Source organism: Pleurodeles waltl, chromosome 3_1 (genome assembly GCF_031143425.1).
Source record: "Pleurodeles waltl isolate 20211129_DDA chromosome 3_1, aPleWal1.hap1.20221129, whole genome shotgun sequence".
NCBI classification, from domain to species: Eukaryota; Metazoa; Chordata; class Amphibia; order Caudata; family Salamandridae; genus Pleurodeles; species Pleurodeles waltl.
In genome coordinates this window covers 558625324-558649742 of record NC_090440.1, presented here as the reverse complement: position 1 = coordinate 558649742, position 24419 = coordinate 558625324, and the positions used below count along the sequence as shown (strand labels likewise).

The window sequence follows — 24419 nt, the reverse complement described above, 5'->3', positions numbered from 1 at the left end:
AACATGAAGCGTGTCTGTCAGGCTGGCCTTTGTTCAGCCTGAAAGACACTCTTCATGAGGGGCAAATGGTGGGGGGGACGTGGCCCCTCCGCCCTAAAGGACGGCCCGCCACTGGTGGAAGTGTTCCTTTGTATACTCAAACGCCTTTTCAAAGGTAGCATGCAGGATATCGCAGTTAAGTGTGAAACTACGTTTGCAATGCTTTCTCTTGCAACTGCTTAGCTGTTGTCTACAATTCTTTCTTTTTCCTGAAAATGATTCTTGTGGGAGCACACATCCTCACTTGAAATGGCACTCTCTATCCACTCTTTTCTCACCTGCCTAAATCCTCTCGTCGAACGGTGTCCCAGTAAGCATCCTCCAGCCATGTCAGTATATCCTGCGCTGCCTCCTGCTCGGACTCTGTCAACTTTAAAAGCTTCTCGGCTGTAAGAAATATAATTAGACTATACATAATACAAAGTCAAATACAGAGTCTCAACAAAAGAATTTGTGTACAATATGTATCAGGACCGTCATTCTCTGTCTGATTAATTTGCAAATCGCTAATAATGAAAAAGAAGTTTGAAATTGTGATCTAGTAACAGAACAGAGATGCGTGACCAACCAGTAACACTGCAGTATGTCAGGGACACTTGCAGCAAATGTGGATATTGTGGAGATCCATCACAGCATCAATAAGCTTGCAAGGTTAGTAGCTTTGTAGTGTAATAGCGATGTCTGCAAGTTTATCAGAATTGCATTATAATTAAGTAAGCTTGCAAGGTTATTAGCACTGCAACATAACAGAAAATCCTGCAGAGACAGGGTAATTGCACTGTAAATGAGAATCCTGCAGGGGTTAACAATATTGCAGGATAACAATGAAGCATGAAGGAACAGCAGCATTGCCGAGACACTAGCAGGATCACAATAAAAAACAAGGAAGGTAAGCTTACATTAAAGTACAGCACTGCAATAAGATATTGAAGCTGGCAAAAGCTGCAGCACTGTAGTGAAATAGGGATGCCTGAAGAGACTGCACAATTGCAGTATACTAAGAAAGCTTGCAATGGTAGAAACAATGCATCTTTTTTGGGAGGGTTGCAGGAGTAGCTGCATTCCAGTATAAAACAGAAGGTTGTATGGGTCTAAAATGCCCTGTGTGTTCCTTAATTTTGTTATTTGGACCTCTAAAATTCTGACCTCTTCTGCGGTCTTAGCCATGATGAAAGGGTTCAGGGCCATGTGCTTTGTTTAAAAAGTGTTTTCTTTTTCCCAGTGCAGTCTTTGCTCATGCCTTGATTTGCTCTCATTAATGCAGACCGGCCCTGACACTGTCCGAACACTATGCGGTCACTGGGACTACACTAAACCAATGTAAGACAACAGTAACCACACAGGACTCCTGTCATTCTGCATTTGAACCACGTATAAAGCAGTGAGAGAAAGAACAGTATACATGCAGCTTACGATCAATGGCATGTAACTGACAGCTCTAAGTTCGCAGCACCTTATCACTTAAGGATAAAATATGAATTAAATTGCAGTTGGAATCATGAGTTGGTAGCAGCAAATAGCTCTGCATGAAAAATATATGTTTGCAATTAGCATTTGAAGCTTTTATTCCTAATACCTTACTTCCAGGGACTCAGTGGAAGTGGCTGAGCAGAGCAGCAAGGACTTTCAAACAGATGATATATGGACTTCAGGAGATGGTGGTATGAATAGGCGTGAAGCTGCATATCTGCCACAGGAAAATCGGCTAACTCTTTTATCCCTTCTCGCCATCTGTAGTGAGATATGTGTTTGTGACCACTGACTTTGTGTTGCACCACTTTGCACCTGGATTAGTTCTCTAGTGTTCACCAGTTGCAGATTACATTTTGTATTCAGTTTAGCTGCCTATTGACTTTATCGTAGCGTTAGACACTGGCATGTTAAATGCATCTGTGTTTTTCCACATTGTAAACTGTGCTTGTTTTCGTATTCTTTCTCACCGAAGAGCTAGGACATATTATCACCGAACAGTTAGTCAGTCAGCACAATAAGAATGTACGAGACTGTTTTTTTTTTTTTTTTTTTGCGGTTTGGCCTTGAGAGAGACAATATGGGAGACTGGCCAGTTCCAACCTGTTTCTTTCAACTCTGACCTACATTAGCAAGCATGTTTGAATGTTTCTTTTTTATGGGAGGGGTTTTTCCAGAAAGCCCTTCTCAGGTTCTTTAAGATATAAAAAGACAGCCCTGCTCAATAGCGGTGAAATTTCCGAGACCTCGGTCAGGATTAGACGTCAAATGCCTGACATTTGTCCCGTGAGGGTGGATACCTCTTTCTCGCAGTTGAACGGGGTCATCTTCTTTCTGGCATGAGAAAGATGAAGAGCTTGGCAGGCCCTACGGTGATTCATTTTTACTTTATTCTTTGCTTTGCATAATCATAACTACATATGTTTGCTGTGTACATTGCCGTTGAGAATCTGGTATATTTTCCTTTCATTGTTGTGACTATCTTTAAACGTGTGCTTTCAATCTATGAACCTCCTTTTTCAGGAACCTCGTGGTGAAATAATAATAAATGTATTTTTGAACTGAGAAGTGCATTCCAGAGATTTTTGTCAGCTCGGTTATTAGTGAAAGCAAAACACCATCCAACCAGATATTGGGATTCCTCACTGTGAGGGGATATTCTCATGGCAGCAAAAGAAGACTGGGAAAAAACATCTTTGTAATGTACTGGGCTGAAATGGTCAGTGACATAGGAGTCAGGAGAAGGGGTTAACTGTACCTTATTTTTTGTAATTTCCATCATGTTTGAATTTCTTCCTACAAGTGTTTGTAGGAAATGAGATGGTCACTAGACCCATCCAGAGAAAACAATACAGAAAAGTGAGGGAAAAATTGAGGACATCGTTAGATGAATGGGCTGGATAACACGCAATATATTTTATTCAAACGTTAAACCTCCTTGCTCAATAAACTAGGTCACTGGAACCATCATGAAACTGGAAGAAAAGCTGTTGTGCTGGTAATCTCCATATTAACTGTTAAAGGAACGAGGGATGCATATTCAGACTTGGGTCTCTGCTTCCCACGACTGGATCCAATAACCATAGTCAGACAATTTCCAGAACAGGGTTACAGAAACATTTAGGGTTACTTCTGCCGGGGAAGAGAAGCTACCACTTAGAGGAATTTGGTCTCTTATGAAGCCAAACAGTTTGAGAGTCTGAAAGCGTCCAGTGAGTCCAGGACAGAAAGCTTCTGAACAGTTTACAGAACCCAGTTTACAGGGATTGTTCTGGAGGAGCTATGGAGACTTGTGCCAAATAGAGGGAATTATTCCAATTTTCCAAGAGAACTGTATCAGTGGAGACCAGTCTAGGAGTAACCATTAAAAACCACAACCAGAACACATAAGCCTGGAGTGCCCGCCTATGCCTTGGAAGCACCACAAAAGGCAGTCTGCATCACACAGGTAGATGACTTCACAGAGCAACACTGGTCTCTGGTAACACCTTAGCACTGAGGTTCCCTACTGAATATGCTTGGTGCTGCCCTCTGGTCTACACTTTTGGTACAAGGCTCTCTTGCATTGGTGCAAGTATTCAGAGACTATTTTCCACCTCTCATGTTCTTCTCAGTGTTGTTTACCATCAGGAAATTGTGTTATCTCTTGCACTAATTTTCTTCCTTTCTGATTTATGTTTCTGTTACATTTTACTAATTGTATTTACTTTGTGTGCTCCTTACGTTTTTATGGACTGGCTTGATAGTGCAGCTGTCGCCAATTATGTGAGTTACCAAGAGAGGGGCTTTAGCTATACCTACATCTCGGTTGCCAGGAGTACATGTTTTGATTGGGCAGAAGTTGTGCCCCTCCACAAAAGTGCCTACCCTTCCCATAGTTGTGATCATTTTATTTATCCAACTGCCTGAGCTTGAACTTTCAGAGGCACACACATGACACTGTAATGCTATTAAAGTTTCTTAGATAATTTATGTTCTTTTTCTCTCTCAGCAGTACAGATGGGAGGAGGGCAATCAGAAACCTACATATATTTTAGGTCTGGCTTGACAGTGCAACTGTCATCTGACCTTTCAACCTACACTAATAATATTCTACATGCTTTGTTTTCACACAAATACACACCCATTCACATGCTATTTACCTATAATGATTCACAATACCACAGAACATTCCTTTAAAGCAAGACCTGTTAGTCCTGCCAATGCTTGTTTATTTCTTTTGCTGTAACTGCTGCACATTTCTGAGAGGATTTTCTTGCTGCGCACACTACTAATAATAATAATAAAGTGATTTATAAAGTGCACGGTTACTCTGAGTGTTCCTGCGCTAAATGAGCAGTGTCCATACCCAACCCCAAAAAATAACACGCTAGCCCCTAAGATGGCCTAAAAAACACACATCTTGAGTTTCTTACGGAAGACTAATTTGGAGCCCTCCTGCCTCAAATCAAGAGGTAAGGAATTCCATAATTTATGGGCCAAAAAGCCAATAGAGCTTCCGCCAAGACAAGCTTTTGTTATCCTGGGAATAACAATACACGAAGCTCCACTCAAGGCGAGTCAAGTGTACCCTTACGTTGTTATCCTGGGAATAACAATACGCAAAGCTCTACTCAAGGCGAGTCAAGTGTACCCTTACTGCAGGGGCAGTGTGATATCTCACTAACAGTTCACAAATGCACCATGGCTTCTACTTCTCAAAGAACACCAGAGCTTTTTCCTACAGCAACCCTGTAGTAAAAATAGCGTCAGCTTCCAGGAAGGCAGTGCAACAGTCTAATCAAAGGTCTTGCTGGGATAGCACTATTTAGTATACCAGGCAAGGCGGATGGGATAGAAAATGTCTGCATACTAGGGACACTTCATGGGATAGCCACACTCCATCAAGATAACATGGCCTGTGCAGCAGAAACCTGCAGAGATAGTACTGTTGAGGTATACAAGGGAAATGTGGAAGGATAGCAGTATTTCAGTATACCAAAGAAGCAAGAAGAAGAAAACAGAAGTATTAAATTGTTAGATGTAGGTACGTATGGATAGAAGCTCTCAGTATCGTATGGAATCTTAAAGGGACAGGAGCACTGTTTTATTATAAGTTCTTATTGTGGCAGTATAACAGGAAAGATGACGTCACTGTAGTACGGTAGGGCAGCTTGCAGCAACAGCGGCAGTGCAAATCAGGAAACCTTACAGAAAGCTGAACTGTAGTGAAAATTTCCAGCCAGCAGTATAAGGGTGCCTGCAGCAATGGCAGCACTGCAACATAACAGAGGCGCTTCCAGGGACTGCAGCATTGCAACATAACAGGAGCTTGCAGGGACTGAAGCATTGCCATATAACAGCATAGCCTTCAGTAGCTATCTTGTTGCACATAGGTTACAAGTGATCGGATAATACCTAGAGCATCTCGCAGGTCGCTGGGCTGAGGCTCGTCCACGTTTCCAGATTTGTGACTAAGAATTACGTTGGCCACTTTCATGTCAATGCGAAGCTTCAGACTGTTCAGACCCAGTAGCTCCAGAAAGCAAATGCAGGCTGCAATGACAGACGGGGCACCAAAAGATGAGAGAGCCAAGGCATACACCTCGAAACCAGCCTGCTGGATTCTGGTTGGATGGAAAACACAAACAAAAACACGATAAATGCACATCATCTCTACAAAACTGAAAAGCCTCAAATTCCTTCCAAAATGTTTGCTCTCAAGTATCCATGTGCTCAGTAAAGCCCAAACTAAACTGAGGTAACAAGTTAAGTATGAGTAATGCTAGTTCACATTGAACCTCCTTTACACCCCCATCCACTGGATGACCCTCAGAAATCTTCCTAGTAACCTATCCAATTTGTCACAGAGCAACGAAGAAGTCTTAACTATGTAGCAAGTAAACCCACAATGACCTCTGCTGTGTTAGAACTGGATACCCTACTGCATTGTGTGATCAGATCTGTAGGTTATCTGGTATCTTGATATTTTTTGACCTAGAATACACAACAATCATGTCCACGTGCTGAGCCTTAAGTTTTTTTATTAAAGTTTAGAGACCCAAACTATACATATGGGGTTTGGAGGGAAGCCCAATGTATCTTCTCCATACCAAATATTATATACGTTAAGCAATGGGGGCAGCTTACCTTTTTTCTGTTTGATAGAACTGACCAGACAGTTTTCTGTTCAGGGATACGTGGAGTATGTACAAGGACCACATGTGCATGTGAGAATCATGTGCGTATTGTGCGACTGGTGACTGGTAGCAGGACTCCAAATTGTTTTCGGATGTGTGGCCGCAGAGACCAGTGGGATCCATTTTGTGTACCACTGATACAACAAAGAACAAGATGGAAGCTGAAGTGCAGGCTTGAGATAGTGGAAGAGGACAGCTTGCATTCCTTAGACAGAGGGTGTAACTTTGAACAATGAAGTGTAGAGGGATGGAGAACAGGGCTGCCTTAGTTATTCTATTGTAACTAATTAGCAATGGTCTGATGATTGTTTTTTTCTCTGATCACTGCCATTTAGGCAGTGGGGAAGAGGTGGCAAGTCATCATTTATGTTGTTACAGAAAGCCAATCTTCTATGCTGATCCTGACCCTTGTCACTCATCCCTGAGTACGACTCCACAAGGTTGATGACAGTTGTGGTTACTTTTGTGTGCTTCAGATAGATGCAGTCTCATAACTACAAGCTGAGAAACAACCCAGGCTCATGCCTGCACACATCTGACTGTCCACGTCACAAGCGTTGTAAATTCACAGCTGCTGAGCACTGTTGCTCCTAAAGGTTTACTCAAAAACAGCTGACGAGGGGCATTGTAATACAAAGACTAGCAGTATATTTTGCAGCTTTTGACAAGTTGGAGAATTGCTGTGAGTTGAGGTAGTGACATTGGCAAGGATGGTGTAAACAATAATAGAATGAGCTCAAGCTACAATCATATTTTACGATTTTTATGATTTGTGTTAAGATTATTGCAAAACCCAAGACCATACCAATTTTACAGTTAAGAAGGAGTAGCTAACTTTAAACAATAACAGGTTGCATGTAAGGTCAAGAAGCGCTCATAAGAGATAACAAAAGGATAATACTATTGCATTTTAGTTAAAATGCTTTCAAATAAATCCAAATCATGGAGGGTAGTAAACCCAGAACAAAAGAGAAGAGGAGGAGCATGGGGTAGATCGTCTACTGCTGGAAGTAGAGTCTCAATAGCTTCAGTGTCAGCAGAACTCATTAGAAGAAACGCTTCAACTTTGGATGAAGGAGAAACAATGTGTCTGGCAGAGCCAAATGGAATGTATCTACAGGATTGAAACCTTCACCTTTGCTTAAGTCAATAAATAATTTAGGGAAAAATACTAACAGTAAAATGAGCTATGTACAAAACAAAGTCTCACTTATTAAAGGAAATAACACAAGTGAAGACTTGAAGAAGAGTTACTCAATCAACACCAGGTTTAGCCTTAGCTCAGTCATTGCTGGATGATACTATTGAGGCTCTCTCTGAACCAAGATTGTCCTCATTCTCATATTTATGCTGCTATAGATGGACATATACAAGGGGAACCGGATGAGAGTCTAGATGGCATAAACAGGAATTCTGAACAAGTGGGAAACTGACAAACAAGTAATAATGGTGAGTTTACCCCCTTCAAACCCTTAGGCAAATAAGGAAGGACCTGGAGTACCTAATTTACACTCTTTGTTGAATCTCTAGGCATCCGCCACCTCAACTTCATCCCTGCTGGACATATTGTTCCTGATGCAAAAACTTTGGCAAGGTATTTCTGAAGTTATATTATTAAACAATGATGTTTTATCATCTTAAAAAACACATTTACAGACCTTTGCACAAAAATTAAAATAAATATTTACACAGCACCATTAGTGAGACTGATCAAAAGAAAGAAAAATAGCATAATGCAGGACAGGCCAGCAGTGTTTACATTAAAAGTGGAAGCACACCCATCTGTATATATTTCTAAATGGCTAATGTTAATTTAAAAATGGGAGGAGCAACATAACATGTACATAGTAACAAACAAAACAACACTGGTGCACAGTGTCCAGATATAAAGAAACACACAGAATATATTGTAGATTATATAGAAAAGTACAATTTCAAGTATGTGTTCTACAGCACACATATGATCGGCTTATATGAAAATTGAATTATTCATGCCAACATCAGTCAGGTACTAAAAGGTTGACACATTTCAACCTCGTTTGAATAACTGGGTTCTCTATAGGGCACACAGAAAGGGAGGGGCACCCGAGAACGAGAAGCCACAGAATGAGGGACATCTCAGGTTACCTGCAGGTATAAAATATGAAGGTATGATACATTGTTGCAGCTAGCATACAATATGTGAGGAACCATGTAAATGAGCACTCACAAAGTGCAAGTGACCCATAATGGTGATGGAATGGAAATGGTAAATACTTACTAGTGTGTGCTTAATAAGCACAGGAACCTCCCAGAACAGGCCCTTCTATGCAAAGTCTTCAACAGAGCCAGTTGAATGGATGTCCAAGTCGACTGGCAAGGTCCGGAATCATAATCACATACTTCTGAGAACTGCTGCCAGCCTGTGCGTTTCTTCACATTGTGATACCCTGCACAATTGTTGTCCTTTTGTGACTATTTATGTATGTTATGTTTTCTACTCTTTGTCCATAACATCTAAATGTAAAGCTTAATTGATATTTCACTCTTGGGGCCATTGTGTGGTTGTCGTGCATGCATTAATTGCTTGCCATCAATTTATGTTGCCATACTTGTATAAGTGCATAATGGAATTCCAGGTGAGCCATTGATTTGATTATTTGTGATAAGATCGGGTTCCGACTGGTATAAGAACAGCTCTTGTAATTTATATAGTCTAATTTTATAAGGTGGCACAAGGATATCATCAGGCAAATAGTTAAACGCTTGAAGGTAGAATTAAATAATGCTAAGCAAAAGGAAAAGGAATTGAAGGTTAAGTTAAGGAATGATGGAGAGTGTAGTTTAGGTATGACTATGAGACAGAAACCCTCCATCACTATATAAAAAGAGACTGTTAAACATTATTAAATCACTAATAAGGAATATGTTACTTACCATGGAAGCATCTTTTTGTGTCATGTAGTGCTGTAGATTCACATGTTCTGCATACTTTTGCCATCTGGTGTTGGATCCGAATGTGTGCAAGTTGTTTTTCTTCAAAGAAAGTCTTTTGAGTCACAAAGTAGAGTGACTCCTTCTCGGTGATACTGCGCATAGATATGGACTCCATTATTGCATTGTTTTCCCGCAGGAGGGTGAGAATGGAGTGTAGAAGAAGTATAGGTATTGAGATGTCCGTGTGGGATAGAGTAGAATAAACTGCAGCGGGCACAGGTGTCCAAGAAGGAGGGTGGGAGCATGTGAATTTACAGTACTACATGCCACAAACAGATGCTTACAGGGTAAGTAACATATTCTGTTCGAGGCATGTGTGGCTGTAGGTACACATGCTCTGCAGAAACTGTAAGGCAGTCCCCCTCAAAAGCAGTAGCTAACCTGTGGGTGTGGCAGTTGTCTGAAAAAGAGTACATAGCACTGCTTGACCTACATTGGCTTGTTGGCGTGCTAAAACATCCACACAATAATGTTTGGTGAAGGTGTGTGGTGTGGACCATGCATATATCAGCTTTGGGAATGTTTCCTAGAAAAGCCATAGATGCTCCCTTTTTCCTTGTCTAATGAATTCTAGGAGGTGTAGGTAAAAGTATTTTGGCTTCAGCAGAACAAGTTAGAATATATTTTACTATCCATCTGGCTATGCCTCACTTGGATATAGGGTTGCTGTTATGTGGTGGAGAAAAAGCAACAAAAGGTTGTTTAGTTTTCCTGAAAGTTTTAGTCCTATCAATATAGAATATAATTGCTCTTTAACATCTAATTTATGTTGAGCTTTTTATGCACAGTATCTGGTTGAGGGAAAAATTGGTAACTCAAATGATTGGTGGAGATGAAATTGAGAAACCATGTTCGGAAGAAATTTAGAGTTGGTGTGAAGAACCACTCTATCCCTATGCAGTTGGAAGAAAGGTTTTTCCAAAGGTAAAGCCTAGAGCTCACTAACACATCTAAGTGAGGTGATGGCAACTGCAACTGCCACCTTCCAAGAAAGGAATTGAAAGGGGCATGAGTGTAGGGGTTCAAATGGAGGGCCCATGAGTCTTGTGAGAACAACATTAAGGTTCCATGAGGGTGTGGGTGGAATTTTTGGTTGAATAACTCTTTTGAGCCCCACCATGAAGGTTTTAATCACTGGCACTTTGAACAAAGAAAGGTGCTGCCTATTTTGTAGACAGGCAGCCATTGCAGCAAGATTTAATCTTGTAGATGTAAATGTTAATCCAGACTTTTGTAAATGAAGCAAGAAGCAATGTTTTGTACAGTGGCTGTGAAAGGGCTGATTTGTTCTCAATGACAGCAACAGACAAAGGGCCAGATGTATCAAAGCTTTTTGCATTTGGAAATGGTGCGAATGCCCGTTTGCGAATGCAAAAAGCCATTTCAGAATGTATCAAAGGCATTCTGAATGCAATTTTAAGGAATCGCTAAAATAGCTATTCCTTAAAATTGCGACCCTGTTTAGGGAGTCGCAAATTGCGACTCTCTAAATAGGAAATCGCAAATAAGTAAGACTTATTTGCGATTTCTAAAGCACATGTAAGAAGCAATTCCTTAATGCGAATTGGGCATTAAGGAATCTCTATTACCACCAAGTTGAACTTGGTGGTAACCATGTGCAAATTTTAAAAATGCATTTAAAATGCATTTTTTAAACTTCACATGTAAAGCACACATGCCCTTTTGGCATGTGTGCACCTTACATGTTGTAAAAAAATGTTTTGGGGTGCAGCAGAGGGGGCCTTAGTCCTCCAGCACCCTGGACCTTGCATTTCCCAAAATTGCGAATTCCAGTTAGGAATTCGCAATTTGGGACATGCAAAATATTTGCGAATATGGGCCGACAGGTTATTATAGAATAGAGAGTGTACACCCCGACCTTGGTGTTGGAGAGGGACGGGTTCTATTGCTCCTCTGCAAAGTAGTGCTTGGACTTCCTGTCTGAGTAGTGTTTCATGATCCAATGAGAGCCAATGAGTGTGGGGTGGACAGTTGGATGGTGTGGTAATAAGCTTCAGACAATAACCATGTTGGATAATATCCAACACCCACTGGTCTGAGGAAAGTGAGTCACTGCTTACTAGTGGTCGTGGCGCCACGTGGGGAAGTACTCTTGTCTCTTCCCTTGATGATGTTTGCCTTATAGGAGTTCCTATAGTAGGACTTTGTGGAAGAGTTCTGACTCTGGCCACGCTGATAGGAGGCGGAGGCTTCCGGGGTGGCGGTCTTTGAGCCACCGTGGTAAGTAGAGCAAAGAAAGGAGCTACTAGAAGCAGGGGTTTTGAAGAGCGCTCCCATGGACTTAGCTGTTTCTCTGTCCTTTTTATTTTGTTCTAATGTTGTACCGATTTGTGGGCCTAAGAGATGTTCTTCATCAAAACAGGAGTTAAGAATGTTCTGCTGAACATCAGGGTTAAAACTGGCGATACGCAGCCATGTATGTCTACAAAGGAGTACACTTATGTTAATACTCCTGGCTGCAGTGTCAGCAGAGTCCAGGGTACAGCTAATGGACGTGTTGGAAGGAAAATGTTACTTACCCAGTAGACATCTGTTCGTGGCATGTAGCGCTGTAGATTCACATGCTTTGCATAAGTCCGCCAGCTAGTGTTGGGCTCGGAGTGTTAAAAGTGTTTTTCTTCGAAGAAGGTTTTCTAATCACAAGATTGAGTGACTCCTCCTCTCGATGATAGTACACATGGGCATCAAGTCCTTTGTTAGATTGTTTTCCTGCAGGCGGGTGAAGTAAAGAATATGTACATGTATATGCAGATAGATAGTAAAGAAATGAAATGTCCATGCAATGTTTATACATATTTACAATATATTGTACTGCCACAGCTACAGGCTCCTGGGGAGGAGAGAGGGCACTTGTGAATCTACAGCACTACATGCCACGAACAGATGTTTACTGGGTAAGTAACATTTTCCGTTCAATGGCATGTGTAGCTGTAGATACACATGCTTTGAGTAGACTGTAAAGCAGTCCCCTCCAAAGTAAGCAGTGGTCAGCCTGTAGGAGTTGGAGTAGCTTGAAATAATGTCCTGCCTGTCCAACATTTGATTCTTGCCAAGCTAACACACCTAGAGAGTAGTGTTTAATAAATGTGTGTGATGTAGACCATGTAGCAGCTTTACATATGTCTGCTATTGGTTTCCCTAAGAATGCCATTGAAGCTCCTTTTTTACTAGTGGAATGTGTTTTAGGAGCTACTGGTAACTGTTTTTAGCCTTAAGATAGTAAGTTTGAATACACTTCACATTCCATCTGGCTAATTCATTTTTGAAATAGGATTAACATTGTGAGGTTCTGAAAATGCTACATAGAGTTGTCTTGATTTTCTAAAATCTTTTGTTCTGTCTATGTAGTACATGAGAGCTCTTTCAACATCAAGGGTGCGTAGAGCTCTTTCAGCAACTGAATCTGCCTGTGGAAAGAAGAGTGGCACTTCCACTGATTGACTGATTAGAAAAAGTGAAACTACTTTCAGTAGGAATTTTGGATTTGTTCTAAGAGCTAATTTGTCTTTATGGATTCGAAAGAAAGGTTCTTCTAACGTGAACAGTTGAATCTCACTAACTCTTCTTAAAGAACTTATTGCTACTAAGAAAGCAATCTTCCATGAGAGAAACTGTAGAGTACAAGAATGCATGGGTTCAAATGGTGGGCCCATACGTCTAGTGAGTACAATGTTAAGATTCCATGCAGAAGCTGGAGGAACTCTAAGTGGAATAACTCGCTTAAGCCCCTCCATAAAAGCTTTTATAACAGCAATTCTAAATAGGGAAACATGTGTTCTATTTTGAAGGTAAGCAGCTATAGCTGCTAAATGAAGGCTAATAGAGAAGTATGCTAGACTTGCTGTTTGTAAGTGTAACAAATAGCAGACAATATCTTGTACTGAAGCGTTAAGTGGATCAATATTTTTGGGTTGACATTAATACACAAAATGTTTCAATTTTGGCAGCATAATATTATCTAGTTGTGGGTTTGCGTGCTTCCTTTAGAACATCCATACATTCAGGTGGAAGTTGTAGGTAACCAAACTCTATGACTGCAGGAGCTATATCGCAAGATTGAGTGTACTGGGATTTGCGTGCCCGATTTGGCCTCTCCTTTGAGTCAACAGATCTGGTCTCTTTGGCTACTTGTGATGTGGTACCACTGACAGATTCAATAGTGTTGTGTACCAATGCTGACGTGCTCATGCGGGAGCTAAGAGAATCATAGTGAGTGAAGTTTGTTTCATGTTTATTATCAGAAATGGAATGAGTGGGAGAGGCGGAAAAGTGTAAGCAAATATCCCTGTTAGGACTCGCACTCACACAAGCAAGCTTCTTGCTGCACCCTCACAAAATAAATCAGCATGTATGAAGAACAATGAAACATGTCATGAATGTGTTTACAGCACAGCACTTCCCTGTAACTTGTGAGGATCGCTACACTGCATGTTTGTTTATATTGATAAAAGCAAGTGTTGTTCGATTTGTGAACTGTGTGTCAAGTGGTTTATGGAGACATCGAATTCCTTCATATGAATCATCAGAAGTGTTTGATGACTCATCACCAGCATGTGTCTGATGACTCATCGCCAGAATTCCTTCATATGAATCATCAGAAGTGATTAATGACTCATCACCAGCATGTGTCTGATGTCTCTTCACCAGTCTATAAATAGAACTGCCAAGGTGTTTCCTATGCCTGGCTTTGAGTCTTTCTTCGCTCACAGGTGTTCCCGGCTCAGCTAGAGTTCCGTGATTCTTTCAGGAATCGTCTTTTCAGTGTGAGGCTTCATCTGAGCTTTCCTCTCTGGAGCGGATTACTTTCGCAGCGGCTGGAGAATGTACAACCAATATTCCATCTTCCTCAAATAATCAAAACATTCCAGGAGAAGTCGGTTTGTGAGTAATTCCCCTCTCGCCTCCCTGTTTTCAGCCTTCTTGAGGTTAGTGACCTTTTGGTGCATTATGAAAGACATTCGTTGATCCTGAGAAACCCGTGATACAAGTCTATTTTTCAAAGACAGCTTGAGAAGTATTTTTAAAAGTAGCATTGAAGTTAAGTCTTGTGAACTCCTGAAAGCATCGCTAGCTATCTATGCAAACTTAAACATTTATTCAGATTGTTTTGGAGCAAGTCAATTGTGTGAAAACGAATAACAAAAGACAAGTTCATAAATTAGATTTTATCACGATTTTGTTGTGAGTTACAAAAGAGTGCTTAATAGTTGAGCAATTGAGCGCTAATAATTATTGTGACTTTGCTGGAAGACTAGGTGATTGCCCAATCGAATGATAATAATTATTGTTATTTTGCTGAAAGACTCTATGATATTTGTAGGTCTTTTGGATTTGATTTGTTTTTGGTCTTAGAATTCCTTCACCAAGCCTAGAGGCAACTTTCTTAGAACTACAGTGACGCTCCTTTGTGAACCAGTGTTTTGTTTCTCTTCACTTCCCAAATCCCTGTTCCCTATCCCTTTTCCCTGGAGGATATTCGCTCGTTCCCTGTTCATTTCTGATACAAGAGAATAGTGTTTAAGGGTGAGGGTTTTATTCTCTTCGCTCCCGTGGAACCTGAAATTCAGGTGACTGGACACGGTCTTGTCAATCCCTAACCAGTTCAACCATACAGCATTGCCGTTGGATTGGGGGTCTGGGTGCCTGGATATGAAGCTTTGGCATTTTGAGTTTTCTTTTGTGGTGAAAAGGTCTATGTCTGGGATTCCCCACATTTGAAAGTATTTTTGAATTACCTGTGGGTGAATTTCCCATTTCTGGACTTGTTGCTGCATCCTGCTTAACAGGTTCGCTAGTTGATTGACCATCCCTGTGAGATACTCTGCCACTAATTGAATGTGAATCGCCCACTTTCAAGTTGTCTGAGCTAAAAAGGACAATTGAGATGAGCGTTGCCCCCCCTGTTTTTGCAGAACATACATTGTCATATTGTCTGTACGTATTAACACTACCTTATGTATCACAAAATCTTTCAGTTCTAGGAATACTGCTAGTAATTCCAAGTAATTTATATGATAAGTCTGTTGGTTGGAGTCCCATTCACCTTGTATGGTAAGGTTGTTGAGATGAGCTCCCCAACCTATCTGTGATGCATCTGTTGTGATAGTGGTATGAGGCAAAGGGTTCTGAAAGGGCCGCCCTTTTGAGAGGTTGGTGTGATTCCACCATTGCAGAGAGCGGCGAGTCTGGCTGTCCAACAGCACTAGAGCCTGAAGCTGACCCTCTGACTAAGACCACTGTTGAGAAAGGTACTGCTGTAGTGGCCGCATGTGCAGTCTTACATTTGGAACTATCGCTATACATGAAGCCATCATTTCTACTAGTTTCATCATTAACTTTATTGTATAAGTGTGGTTGTGTTATAGTTGAGATATTAAATTGTGAAATGCTTGAATCCTTACTGGGTTTGGATACGCTAACCCTGATTGAGTGTTCAGAATTGCTCCCAGATACGGCTGTATTTGTGATGGTTGCAGGTGGGATTTGAGGTAACTGATTGTGAATCCCAAACTGTGTAGGAGATCTATGGTATACTGAGTATGTGGTTGACAAACCTGGATTGTACTGGCTTTTATGAGCCAGTTGTCTAGATATGGGATGACATGTATGTGTTGTCTTCTCAGGAATGCAGCAACTACAGCTAAACATTTGGTGAACACCCTTGGTGCTGTTGTTACTCCAAATGGTAGTACTTTGAATTGGTAGTGCTTTCCTGCAATGACAAACCTTAGATATTTGCAATGTGCTGGATGTATGGGAATGTGGAAATAGGCATCCTTGAGGTCTAATGCTGCCATAGAATCCCCTTTTTGTAGTAGGTGAATGACATCTTGTATAGTGATTATTTGAAAGTGTTATGAAAGGGTGCACAGATGGAGAGGCCTGAGATCTAGAATTGGTCTTAATGTGCCATTTTCCTTTGGTATCAGCAAGTATAGTGAATATACTCCTGATCCCTGCTGGGAAATAGGTAATATATCTATGGCTCCTTTGAGTAGTAGTGATTATACCTCCTCTTTCAGTAGAGTGAGATGGTCCTGAGAGAATCTGTGTGAATGAGGGGGAATTTCTGGTGGAGTGGAAATGTGTTCCAGACAATAATCATGTTGGATAATGGACAGAACTCACTGGTCTGTAGTGATGTTAAGCCATTGTGGGTAAAAATGCACCAGTCTTCCTCCCATAGGAGACGTGTGCGCTGTGGGACTGGTGAGTAAATCACTGTTTGGTTGAGGTAGAGGATCCTCTGGAAATGGATGGTTTGCCTCTTCCTCCATTGTTGGATCCTTTTTAGGAACCTCTGAACGATTCTCTTGTGTAAAACTGTGAGGTCTGTTTTTGTTGGGAAGTTGAAGTTTCTGTGGCTGATGGCTTGAAGCCATCTCTAAATTGTGGCCTACGAAAACTTCCTCTGGTGGGTGTGGTGTATAATGCATCCATCGCTTTAGCCATCTCAGAATCTTTCTTAAGTTTCTCTATAGCTGTGTCAACGTTTGGGCTGAACAGATGTTCCTTGTCAAAGGGCATATTTAAGACAACTTGCTGTATCTAAGGTTTGAACCCTGAACATCTTAACCAAGCATGTCTTCTGATGACTACAATGGTGGTGACTCTTTTGGCTACGGTATCAGCCACACCTGTAGCACATCTAATAGCGTTATTAGATATTGCTTGGCCTTCCGTGACCATTTGTTGTCCCTGTTTCTGATGCTCTGGTGGAAGATAGTGCAACAGTTCTTCCATCTCATCCCAGTGGGCCCTAACATATTTAGCTAAGAAAGCTTGTGAGTTGGCTACCCTCCAGGGATTTGCAGCTTGTGACGCTACCCTTTTACCTGCTGCATCTAGCTTTTTGCTCTACTTATCTGGAGGAGGAGCATCTCCTGTTGACTGACTGTTGGCCCTTTTCCTTGCTGCACTAACTACTATTGAATCAGGTGATAGCCGAGTCCTCATAAAAACTGGGCCTGAGGGTGCCAGTTTATATTTTGTATCCACTCTAGGAGTGATAATTCTGGCCTTCAATGGTTCTTTGAAAATGTCACATGAATGTCGAGCATTCCTGGGAGCACTGGGAAACATAGAGATTCCTTGTGTGTAGACGTTAATGTGTTAAAAAGGAAATCCTTCTCAATATGATCTGTATGCATCTGCACATTATGGTAGGCAGCTGCTCTGGCTATGACCTGGTTATATGCAGTAGTGTGTTCTGGTGGAGAAGGTATAGCAGGATACAAGTCTGGATCATTTGACAGAATGGAATCAGGATCATATGGATCCCACGGATCTGTATCTTGCTGAACATCACTAAGACCATCCATGTTTGATGATGCTGAGGATGTCTGTGCTGAAAACTGCGTCTCATATGTGGGTGATGGTGGTGGTGTGGAAGGAAGAACAGTAGAATGCAGTGTTGAAAGCTGTTTTTGTTGTATAGCCTTTTCTCCTTGTCTTTTGAGAGCTTCTTTGGTGGAGGTCTAGCATCTAAGTTCTCCTGAAAAGTTATTTCCTCTTAACAGTCGCTGGAGAAGAAGCAATCATCCTTCCTGTATCTTCCTGAATATGCAAATTTCTGTGTTTAGTGTCCATGACTTCTAAAGTTTGTTGTATATCCAATTATACTTGTGCAGAAGTAGTAGGTTTACTAGTTATGGCTTTAGGCTCTGAAGGTCTAGACACTGAGTGCTTAACTCGAACCAAAATTATCGGCTCTGAAATTGTTAACAGATTTTGTCAGCTCCGAAAATAATGTTTCAGTTTTCAGCTCGGTACCAAGACAGCTGCAGCAGTCTGTTTTGTTGATGGCGAGTGCACTTTGGTCTTTGTTCTTGGTGCCGAACCCGAAGATTGGTCATCTGGTCTTGTTTTTCGGATCTGACCACGGCCCGAAGGCAGCAGAGGACCAATGACCAGTGCTGGAGTCTTTTTTAATGTCTTTGGTTAGTGTGACGGGGCAGGTGTACTCACATACTCCGCCAGAGGTATGGAGTGGTTGTCTGCATCGGAGTCTTGTTCGAAGTCAGAGTCTCTGATGGAAAATGCCTACTCTGTCCTGCTTCCTCCTGCACGTGTTCCTCACTGAAAATATTAGGTTTGTCTTCCGTGGACTTGGATGCCATTTCCATGCGACGAGCTCTTTGGTCCCCAAGAGTATTCTTGGATCGAACTAATCTGCAGCGGTTGCAAGTCTCTTCTCGATGATCGGGAGATAAACAGAGATTACACACCGAATGCTGGTCGGTGTATAGAAATTTAGCGTGACATTGAGGACAGAATCGAAACAGAGTTCGTTCCATCAGCCCAACAATGAATAGGCCCTAAAAGGGCGAAAAATCTACCCCGACGGTCTAAATCAGATCGACTATAAATAGGAAACGGGATCAAAAATATACCGACAGAATTAGAGAAAGGTACAATAAGTTCAGAAGTACAGAACCGAGATCCATGAGAGCAAGAGGAAACACGTCCGAACCCGATGGCGAAAATAATACAATCTCACAAAGGACTTGATGCACATGCGCAATATCATCTAGAGCAGGAGTCACTTGATCTTGTGACTCGAAAACCTTCTTTGAAGAAAAACAACTTGTAACACACTGTGCCCAACAGTAGATGGCGGACTTATGCAAAGCATGTGCAGCTACACATGCCATCGAACATTAGTTTCCATTCTGCAACTAATTCTTGTCCCCTTTTCTTGTGCTCGTCTGGGAGATGCTGGAGGAGTTACTCCATCTCATCCCAGTGAGCATGGTCACAGAGCATTAACAACTCCATTAAACTAGCGATGCGTCACTGGTCAGTAGACTGTGCTGCAACCGGTTTGCCCGCAGCGTCAAATTGTGTATTTTCTTTTTCAGGTGGTGGGATGCCACCTGAAGCGGGAAACATCCTTTTTTACGACCTTTTTATTACGAAAGTCGTGGTTAACGAAAGCGTAACAACGCTTTTTTTAACCACGACTTCGTATTTTTGTGCCTTAACTACGTATGTTCTGAACAACGAACATGCGTGGTTAAGGTACAAAGAAGGGAGTTGGCGAAGGTAAGTGGTCGGTTTAGGTTTTGGGGTGGGGTTGGGGCGTTTTTGGTTTTGGGGAGGGGGTGGGGGGTCAGGGGGTTTTAGGTATTGGGGTGGGGTGGGGCGTTTTGGGGAGGGGGTGGGGGGACAGGGGGTTTTAGGTTTTGGGGTGGGGTTGGGGGGGGTGGGGCGGTTTTGGGGAGGGGGTGGGGGTTTTAGGTTTTAGGGTGGGGTTGGGGGGTGGGGCGTTTTTGGTTTTGGGGAGGGGGTGGGGGGTCAGGTGGTTTTAGGTTTTGGGGTGGGGTGGGGGGGTGGGGCGTTTTTGGTTTTGGGGAGGGGGTGCGGGTTAGGGGGTTTTAGGTTTTGGGGTGGGGTTGGTGGGGCGTTTTTGGTTTTGGGGAGGGGGTGGGGGGTCAGGGGTTTTTAGGTTTTGGGGTGGGGTTGGGGGGGTGAGGGGTTTTTAGGTTTTGGGGTGGGGTTGGGGGGGTGGGGCGTTTTTGGTTTTGGGGAGTGGGTGGGGGGTCGGGGGGTTTTAGGTTTTGGGGTGGGGTTGGGGGGGTGGGGCGTTTTTGGTTTTGGGGAGTGGGTGGGTGGTCAGGGGGTTTTAGGTTTTAGGGTGGGGTTGGGGGGTGGGGCGTTTTAGGTTTTGGGGAGTGGAGGGTCAGGGGGTTTTAGGTTTTGGGGTGAGGTGGGGGTTGGGGCGTTTTTGGTTTTGGGGAGTGGGTGGGTGGTCAGGGGGTTTTAGGTTTTAGGGTGGGGTTGGGGGGTGGGGCGTTTTTGGTTTTGGGGAGTGGGTGGGGGGTCAGCAGGTTTCAGGTTTTGGGGTGGGGTTGGGGGGGTGGGGTGAGGGATGTAGGGTGAATGGTGCCTATTGCTAATGATTTTATCAGGAATGCCTTTACAACGAAATATCGTTGTTAAGGCATTCGTGGTAAAATCATTAGTAGTAAGGACGAGGTCGGTGTTCCGACCTCGTTGTTAAGGTTAGTAGTTGTTTTTAATTCGGTGTTCCGTCATATAATCACCTGAAGCTTATGAATTAGCTCGCTTTCTAGCACTTTTTACCACTAGTGAGTAAAGTGGTACATGTCTCCTTATGTATACTGGGTCAGAGGATGAGGCCTTGTATTTTATTTTATCGACCCTGGGGGTGATAACATATGCCCAGACAAGGTCCTTAAAGATATTCCTCATGTGTCTGAGCATGCCTTTCAGCATGGGCAGGTATTGTGTGCCTCCGTGTGTCGCTGAGAGAGTTTCAAACAAGAAATCCCATTCTAGAGGTTTTTTGTGTTACTGTAGCCCTTCAAAAGCAGCCACCCTCGCTATAAACTCCTAATATGTGGATGAGTCATCAGAGGTTGAGGGGCGTGCTCTGGGTCTGTATTCGCTGGGGGGGTCTACGTCATATATGCCTCAGGGGTCAGAGTCTTGGGGTACATGAAAAGTGTAAATTGCAAGGTCAGGTAGGCAGGTGCCATCTGCAGGGGAGGCTTGGGGGGGGATGTCCAGGGGCTCTATAACAGAATATAATGGAGGATGTACAGGTGGTGGAGAAGGGGGTGTTGGCAACAATGAGATGGTGGCCTTGTCTGACTTCTTTGTTTTAGGTGGGATGGGTACATCCAAGCCCTCCTGAAAAGAGCTGCCAGTGGGAAGGTGGTGACTGAGAAGATGGTGGTTCTGCCAATATCCCTCCAGTCTTTGGTTGGATCTGGATCTGTTTAGAGTCCAGACTTTCCTGCAGTTTGTAGAGAATGAGCTCCACAACGGTCTCAGGAGTCTTATCTGGCAACAATTCCAAAGTTTTAGTTTGTGAGGCACTTTTTTGTTTCGGCGCTGAAGCAATCAGCGAAAGTGCCACCCCTCAGGGAATGGAGGCTGAGGAGGTTGTTGGCACCAAAGCTTTCGGCTGCCAGTGGTGTTTCGTGCCGAGCCAGAGGGCAGTGGGTCCATACTGGAATCTCAGAGCCGATCATGGCCTACAGGCAGTGGTGGTCCGAGGGCCTCTTGTTGTGGAGGCGTGATTGTTTTGGTGGATTCAACTCGACACTGAGGGGCAGGGGGCAATGTACTCACTGCACAAATATGGATCGATACACTGGTGATTGCAAAGTCGAACTCAGGGTCTGATTCTGAGGTGGCCACGATGGAGAAGGCCTCTTCTTCAGCCACCAAAGCCTACAGGTTTTGCTCCTGCTCGACACCCTGCTGTTCAAAGAGGTTGGGAGTGTCGTCGTCCAATCTGTGCTGCATTTCTAGCGTACTCGGCAATCACCCAGAGTTTTCTTTGAAATTAAAACTTGTCAGGCTTCTCACTCAGCCTCTCTGTCTTCTGGGGAGAGACAAAGGTTACAGACCTGGTTGGAGTCAGTCCTGGGGTATTCGCGAGGGAAAGCAGGCAAAAGCTAAACAGAGTTTGTTCCATCACTGGGAGGGCAGTGTTTGGAAGATGGAGCTAAAGTGGAAGATGGAAGGCTCTGAGGAGCGAGGCCCTTACCGGGCAGCGACAATACTAAGTCGACTCAATGACTATTAGTGGTTTGATAAACAAGGGAAGAAAATGCAACCGCTAACAATACTGACAGAGATAAGGCAGAACCGAAAGAGAGATCCAACAACGGTCTCGATTCGTAGCGTTAGAACACACGTCTGAACCCGACAGCAGAGAAAAACAAACAATCTAACAAGGGAGTTGGTGCCCAGGCGCAGTATAACCGAGAAGGAGATGTCACTCTACCTCGTGACTCGAGGGATTTTCTTGGAAGAGAAACAACTTGCACACATCCGGACCCAACACTAGATGGCAGGAGTATGCAGAGCATGTGTATCTACAGCCACACATGCTTTGAACATCACATTATGAAACATGCTGGAAAAGAATGATCAATGTGATAGGATCAAAAAAATGTATAAACATTATGTCAACTCATGCAATATGGGATGGATAAGGAGCTAGGAATGATGCAGTATTTGGTCGGGGAAGAAACCTGGGTAACTTGCCAGCAGAAAATCTATTGTAATAACTAAGCTGATGAGCTGCATGAAATACTTTTTTTTAAAAATAGTAAATGAGATAATAGACCAGTTTTCATTTGCGATTATAAAGAAAACAGTATTGTCACTAAAACTGAAAAGAGGGGCCGGCTCGGACAACCTACTGGCCATTATAATTAAAACAAATATTGATTGGTGGGCCAGGGTGCATTACTAGATGTTCCGAAGAATAATAAAAACAGGAAACATTCCTGAAAGTTGGAAGGGAACTATTATAAAGTGAATTTTTAAAAAAGATGATGTGATTGCCCACAAAGGTAAAGGCTGATAAATTTGTTTGATGTGGAGAAAAACTATTTTCTAAAATAAACTGTGGCCTTCTGAAGGAATTGACCAAATCAAGGGACATAATACCAATTGAACAGAGAGGCTTCAAAGAGGGGTATTCCACCCTAGAATATTGCTTCAGTCTGTGGTCACTAGCACAAACATCTATTGAACAAAAGGGTTGCCTACTTGCAGCTTTTATCTGGTGGACCGCGAACTGTTAAGGGAAATGCTAACAAAATTAGAACCCTCTAAAGGCCTTCTTTTAAACTAATTACATAGAGAAAACGTGGCACAATGTGAAGTAGATATGGAAGGAGCGTTGTCTCATAAACTATCAATCAAAAATGAATTGCGACAGGGATGTGAGTTGACCCCACTATTACTCTCAATATTTTTGGCGGCTCTACCAACAGTTTTAGCTGTGAATAATAGTTTAACCCTAAAATGAATGGCTCGCATATCCAGTGCCTTTTATATGGTGATAGTCTTGTAATATGGCTCGGATAGGAATAGGTCTTCACAGGAAACTAGATGTTGTTTTGTAAGTATTGCATTAAGAAACAATTGATGATACATATGGATAACACCAGAGTAATAGCATTGAGAAAGGAAATTCCAAATACACATGCACCTAGGCAAAAAAAAAAGAGAGGTAGCAATTAAGTACAAATACCTTAGGACGTGGTTAAGGAAGAAACAGAGCAAGAACTCTTTCCTCTGTGTGTGGGCTTAGAAAATTCAGCAAAGAACATGGTGCTGCATCCCTAAGACTGGTTTTATCAACCTACCTTGGGATGATTCACCTACAATTTCAATAAGGTGCAGAATTACTATGTTTAAGAGGTAAAGTTGGATGGGATGGAAGGCAAATGCCTAAGGAGTTTGCTGTCTCTATTAAATTCAGCATGGATTCAAGCTATAAGAATAAAATTTGACTTAGCCGCCTTAACCTGTGTCGATATAATTAGATTTTGGGCTCGGATGGGAACTGCAGCAAACCAATAAATCATCATCCTTTGTCAAAATGAAATCATACACATTGAATTAAAGTGGGCACAAAATGTCAGAAATATATTTTATGTCTTATGTAGTAGGTTATTAATAAATACAGTAAACACAAACCAACAAGCAATGATATCTAAAACTGAGCTTCAGCCACCAACTAAAACATGTGTCAGAGAAAACAATTTGAGGTAGTAGTAGTAAGGTACCAACTCAATGTTCGAGAAGTTCTTGGCATAGCAGTGAGGTGTTTCCATATATCAATTCCTTACCAATGTAGCACTGAGACATGCAGGCCCAAAGTTTTAAACAGAGATAAAGCCATTCTTCCTGTGTTCTCCAGTAAAGAACACAATTCTGGATAACAACAGTAACTGCACATGTTGTTTGAATGTAAGATTTAACTAATTACACATTTTAATAGATTGAATGTAGGTACTGCCGGCACAAAACCCTTTTTAGGGACAATTATCAATAAGCATGGAATTTTAAATGGAAGACAAGCGGCTGAATTTTTAATGGATATGAAGTATTTGGATGTGACCTCTGCAATATGAAGGTTTTTTTTATTAGATGTTAATGCCTTATTTTTTGACAGTGAGGCTACAAGCTGTGAGAGCTATCTGCTCTAATAAATCAGTCTGCTCTGCAAAAGGAAAAATCTATATGAAAACCGACCACTCCAAAGTGGCTTCTGAACATCATCAGTGGGATCAAAATCTGGAAAAGTTTAATAAAAGTAAGATCCAAACTATTCCTCTTGGTTCCAGTTCCATATTTTTCAGTGATGAAGAGAGGGAGTTCTCCACAGAGTAGTTGGACTGCTAAGATCCAGAGGCGATATGTTTGAAAGGCTGTCTCCTAGAGGTGAGGGGATATCACTTG

At 42.3% G+C, this 24419-nt stretch overlaps 1 protein-coding gene across 4 annotated transcripts in view; it reads right to left on the bottom strand.

Annotated features, from left to right (window-relative positions):
• The window catches only part of SPG11 (SPG11 vesicle trafficking associated, spatacsin), a 579875-nt gene that overhangs the window by 253354 nt on the left and 302102 nt on the right, over window positions 1-24419 (bottom strand). For all 4 annotated transcript variants that reach the window (XM_069222954.1, XM_069222953.1, XM_069222956.1 and 1 more), the window contains 2 exons: window positions 5407-5615; window positions 318-426 (listed from right to left, as the gene is read on the bottom strand). In XM_069222954.1, coding sequence (XP_069079055.1) covers window positions 318-426; window positions 5407-5615 — 318 coding nt within the window. The remainder of the gene's footprint in view (window positions 1-317; window positions 427-5406; window positions 5616-24419) is intronic.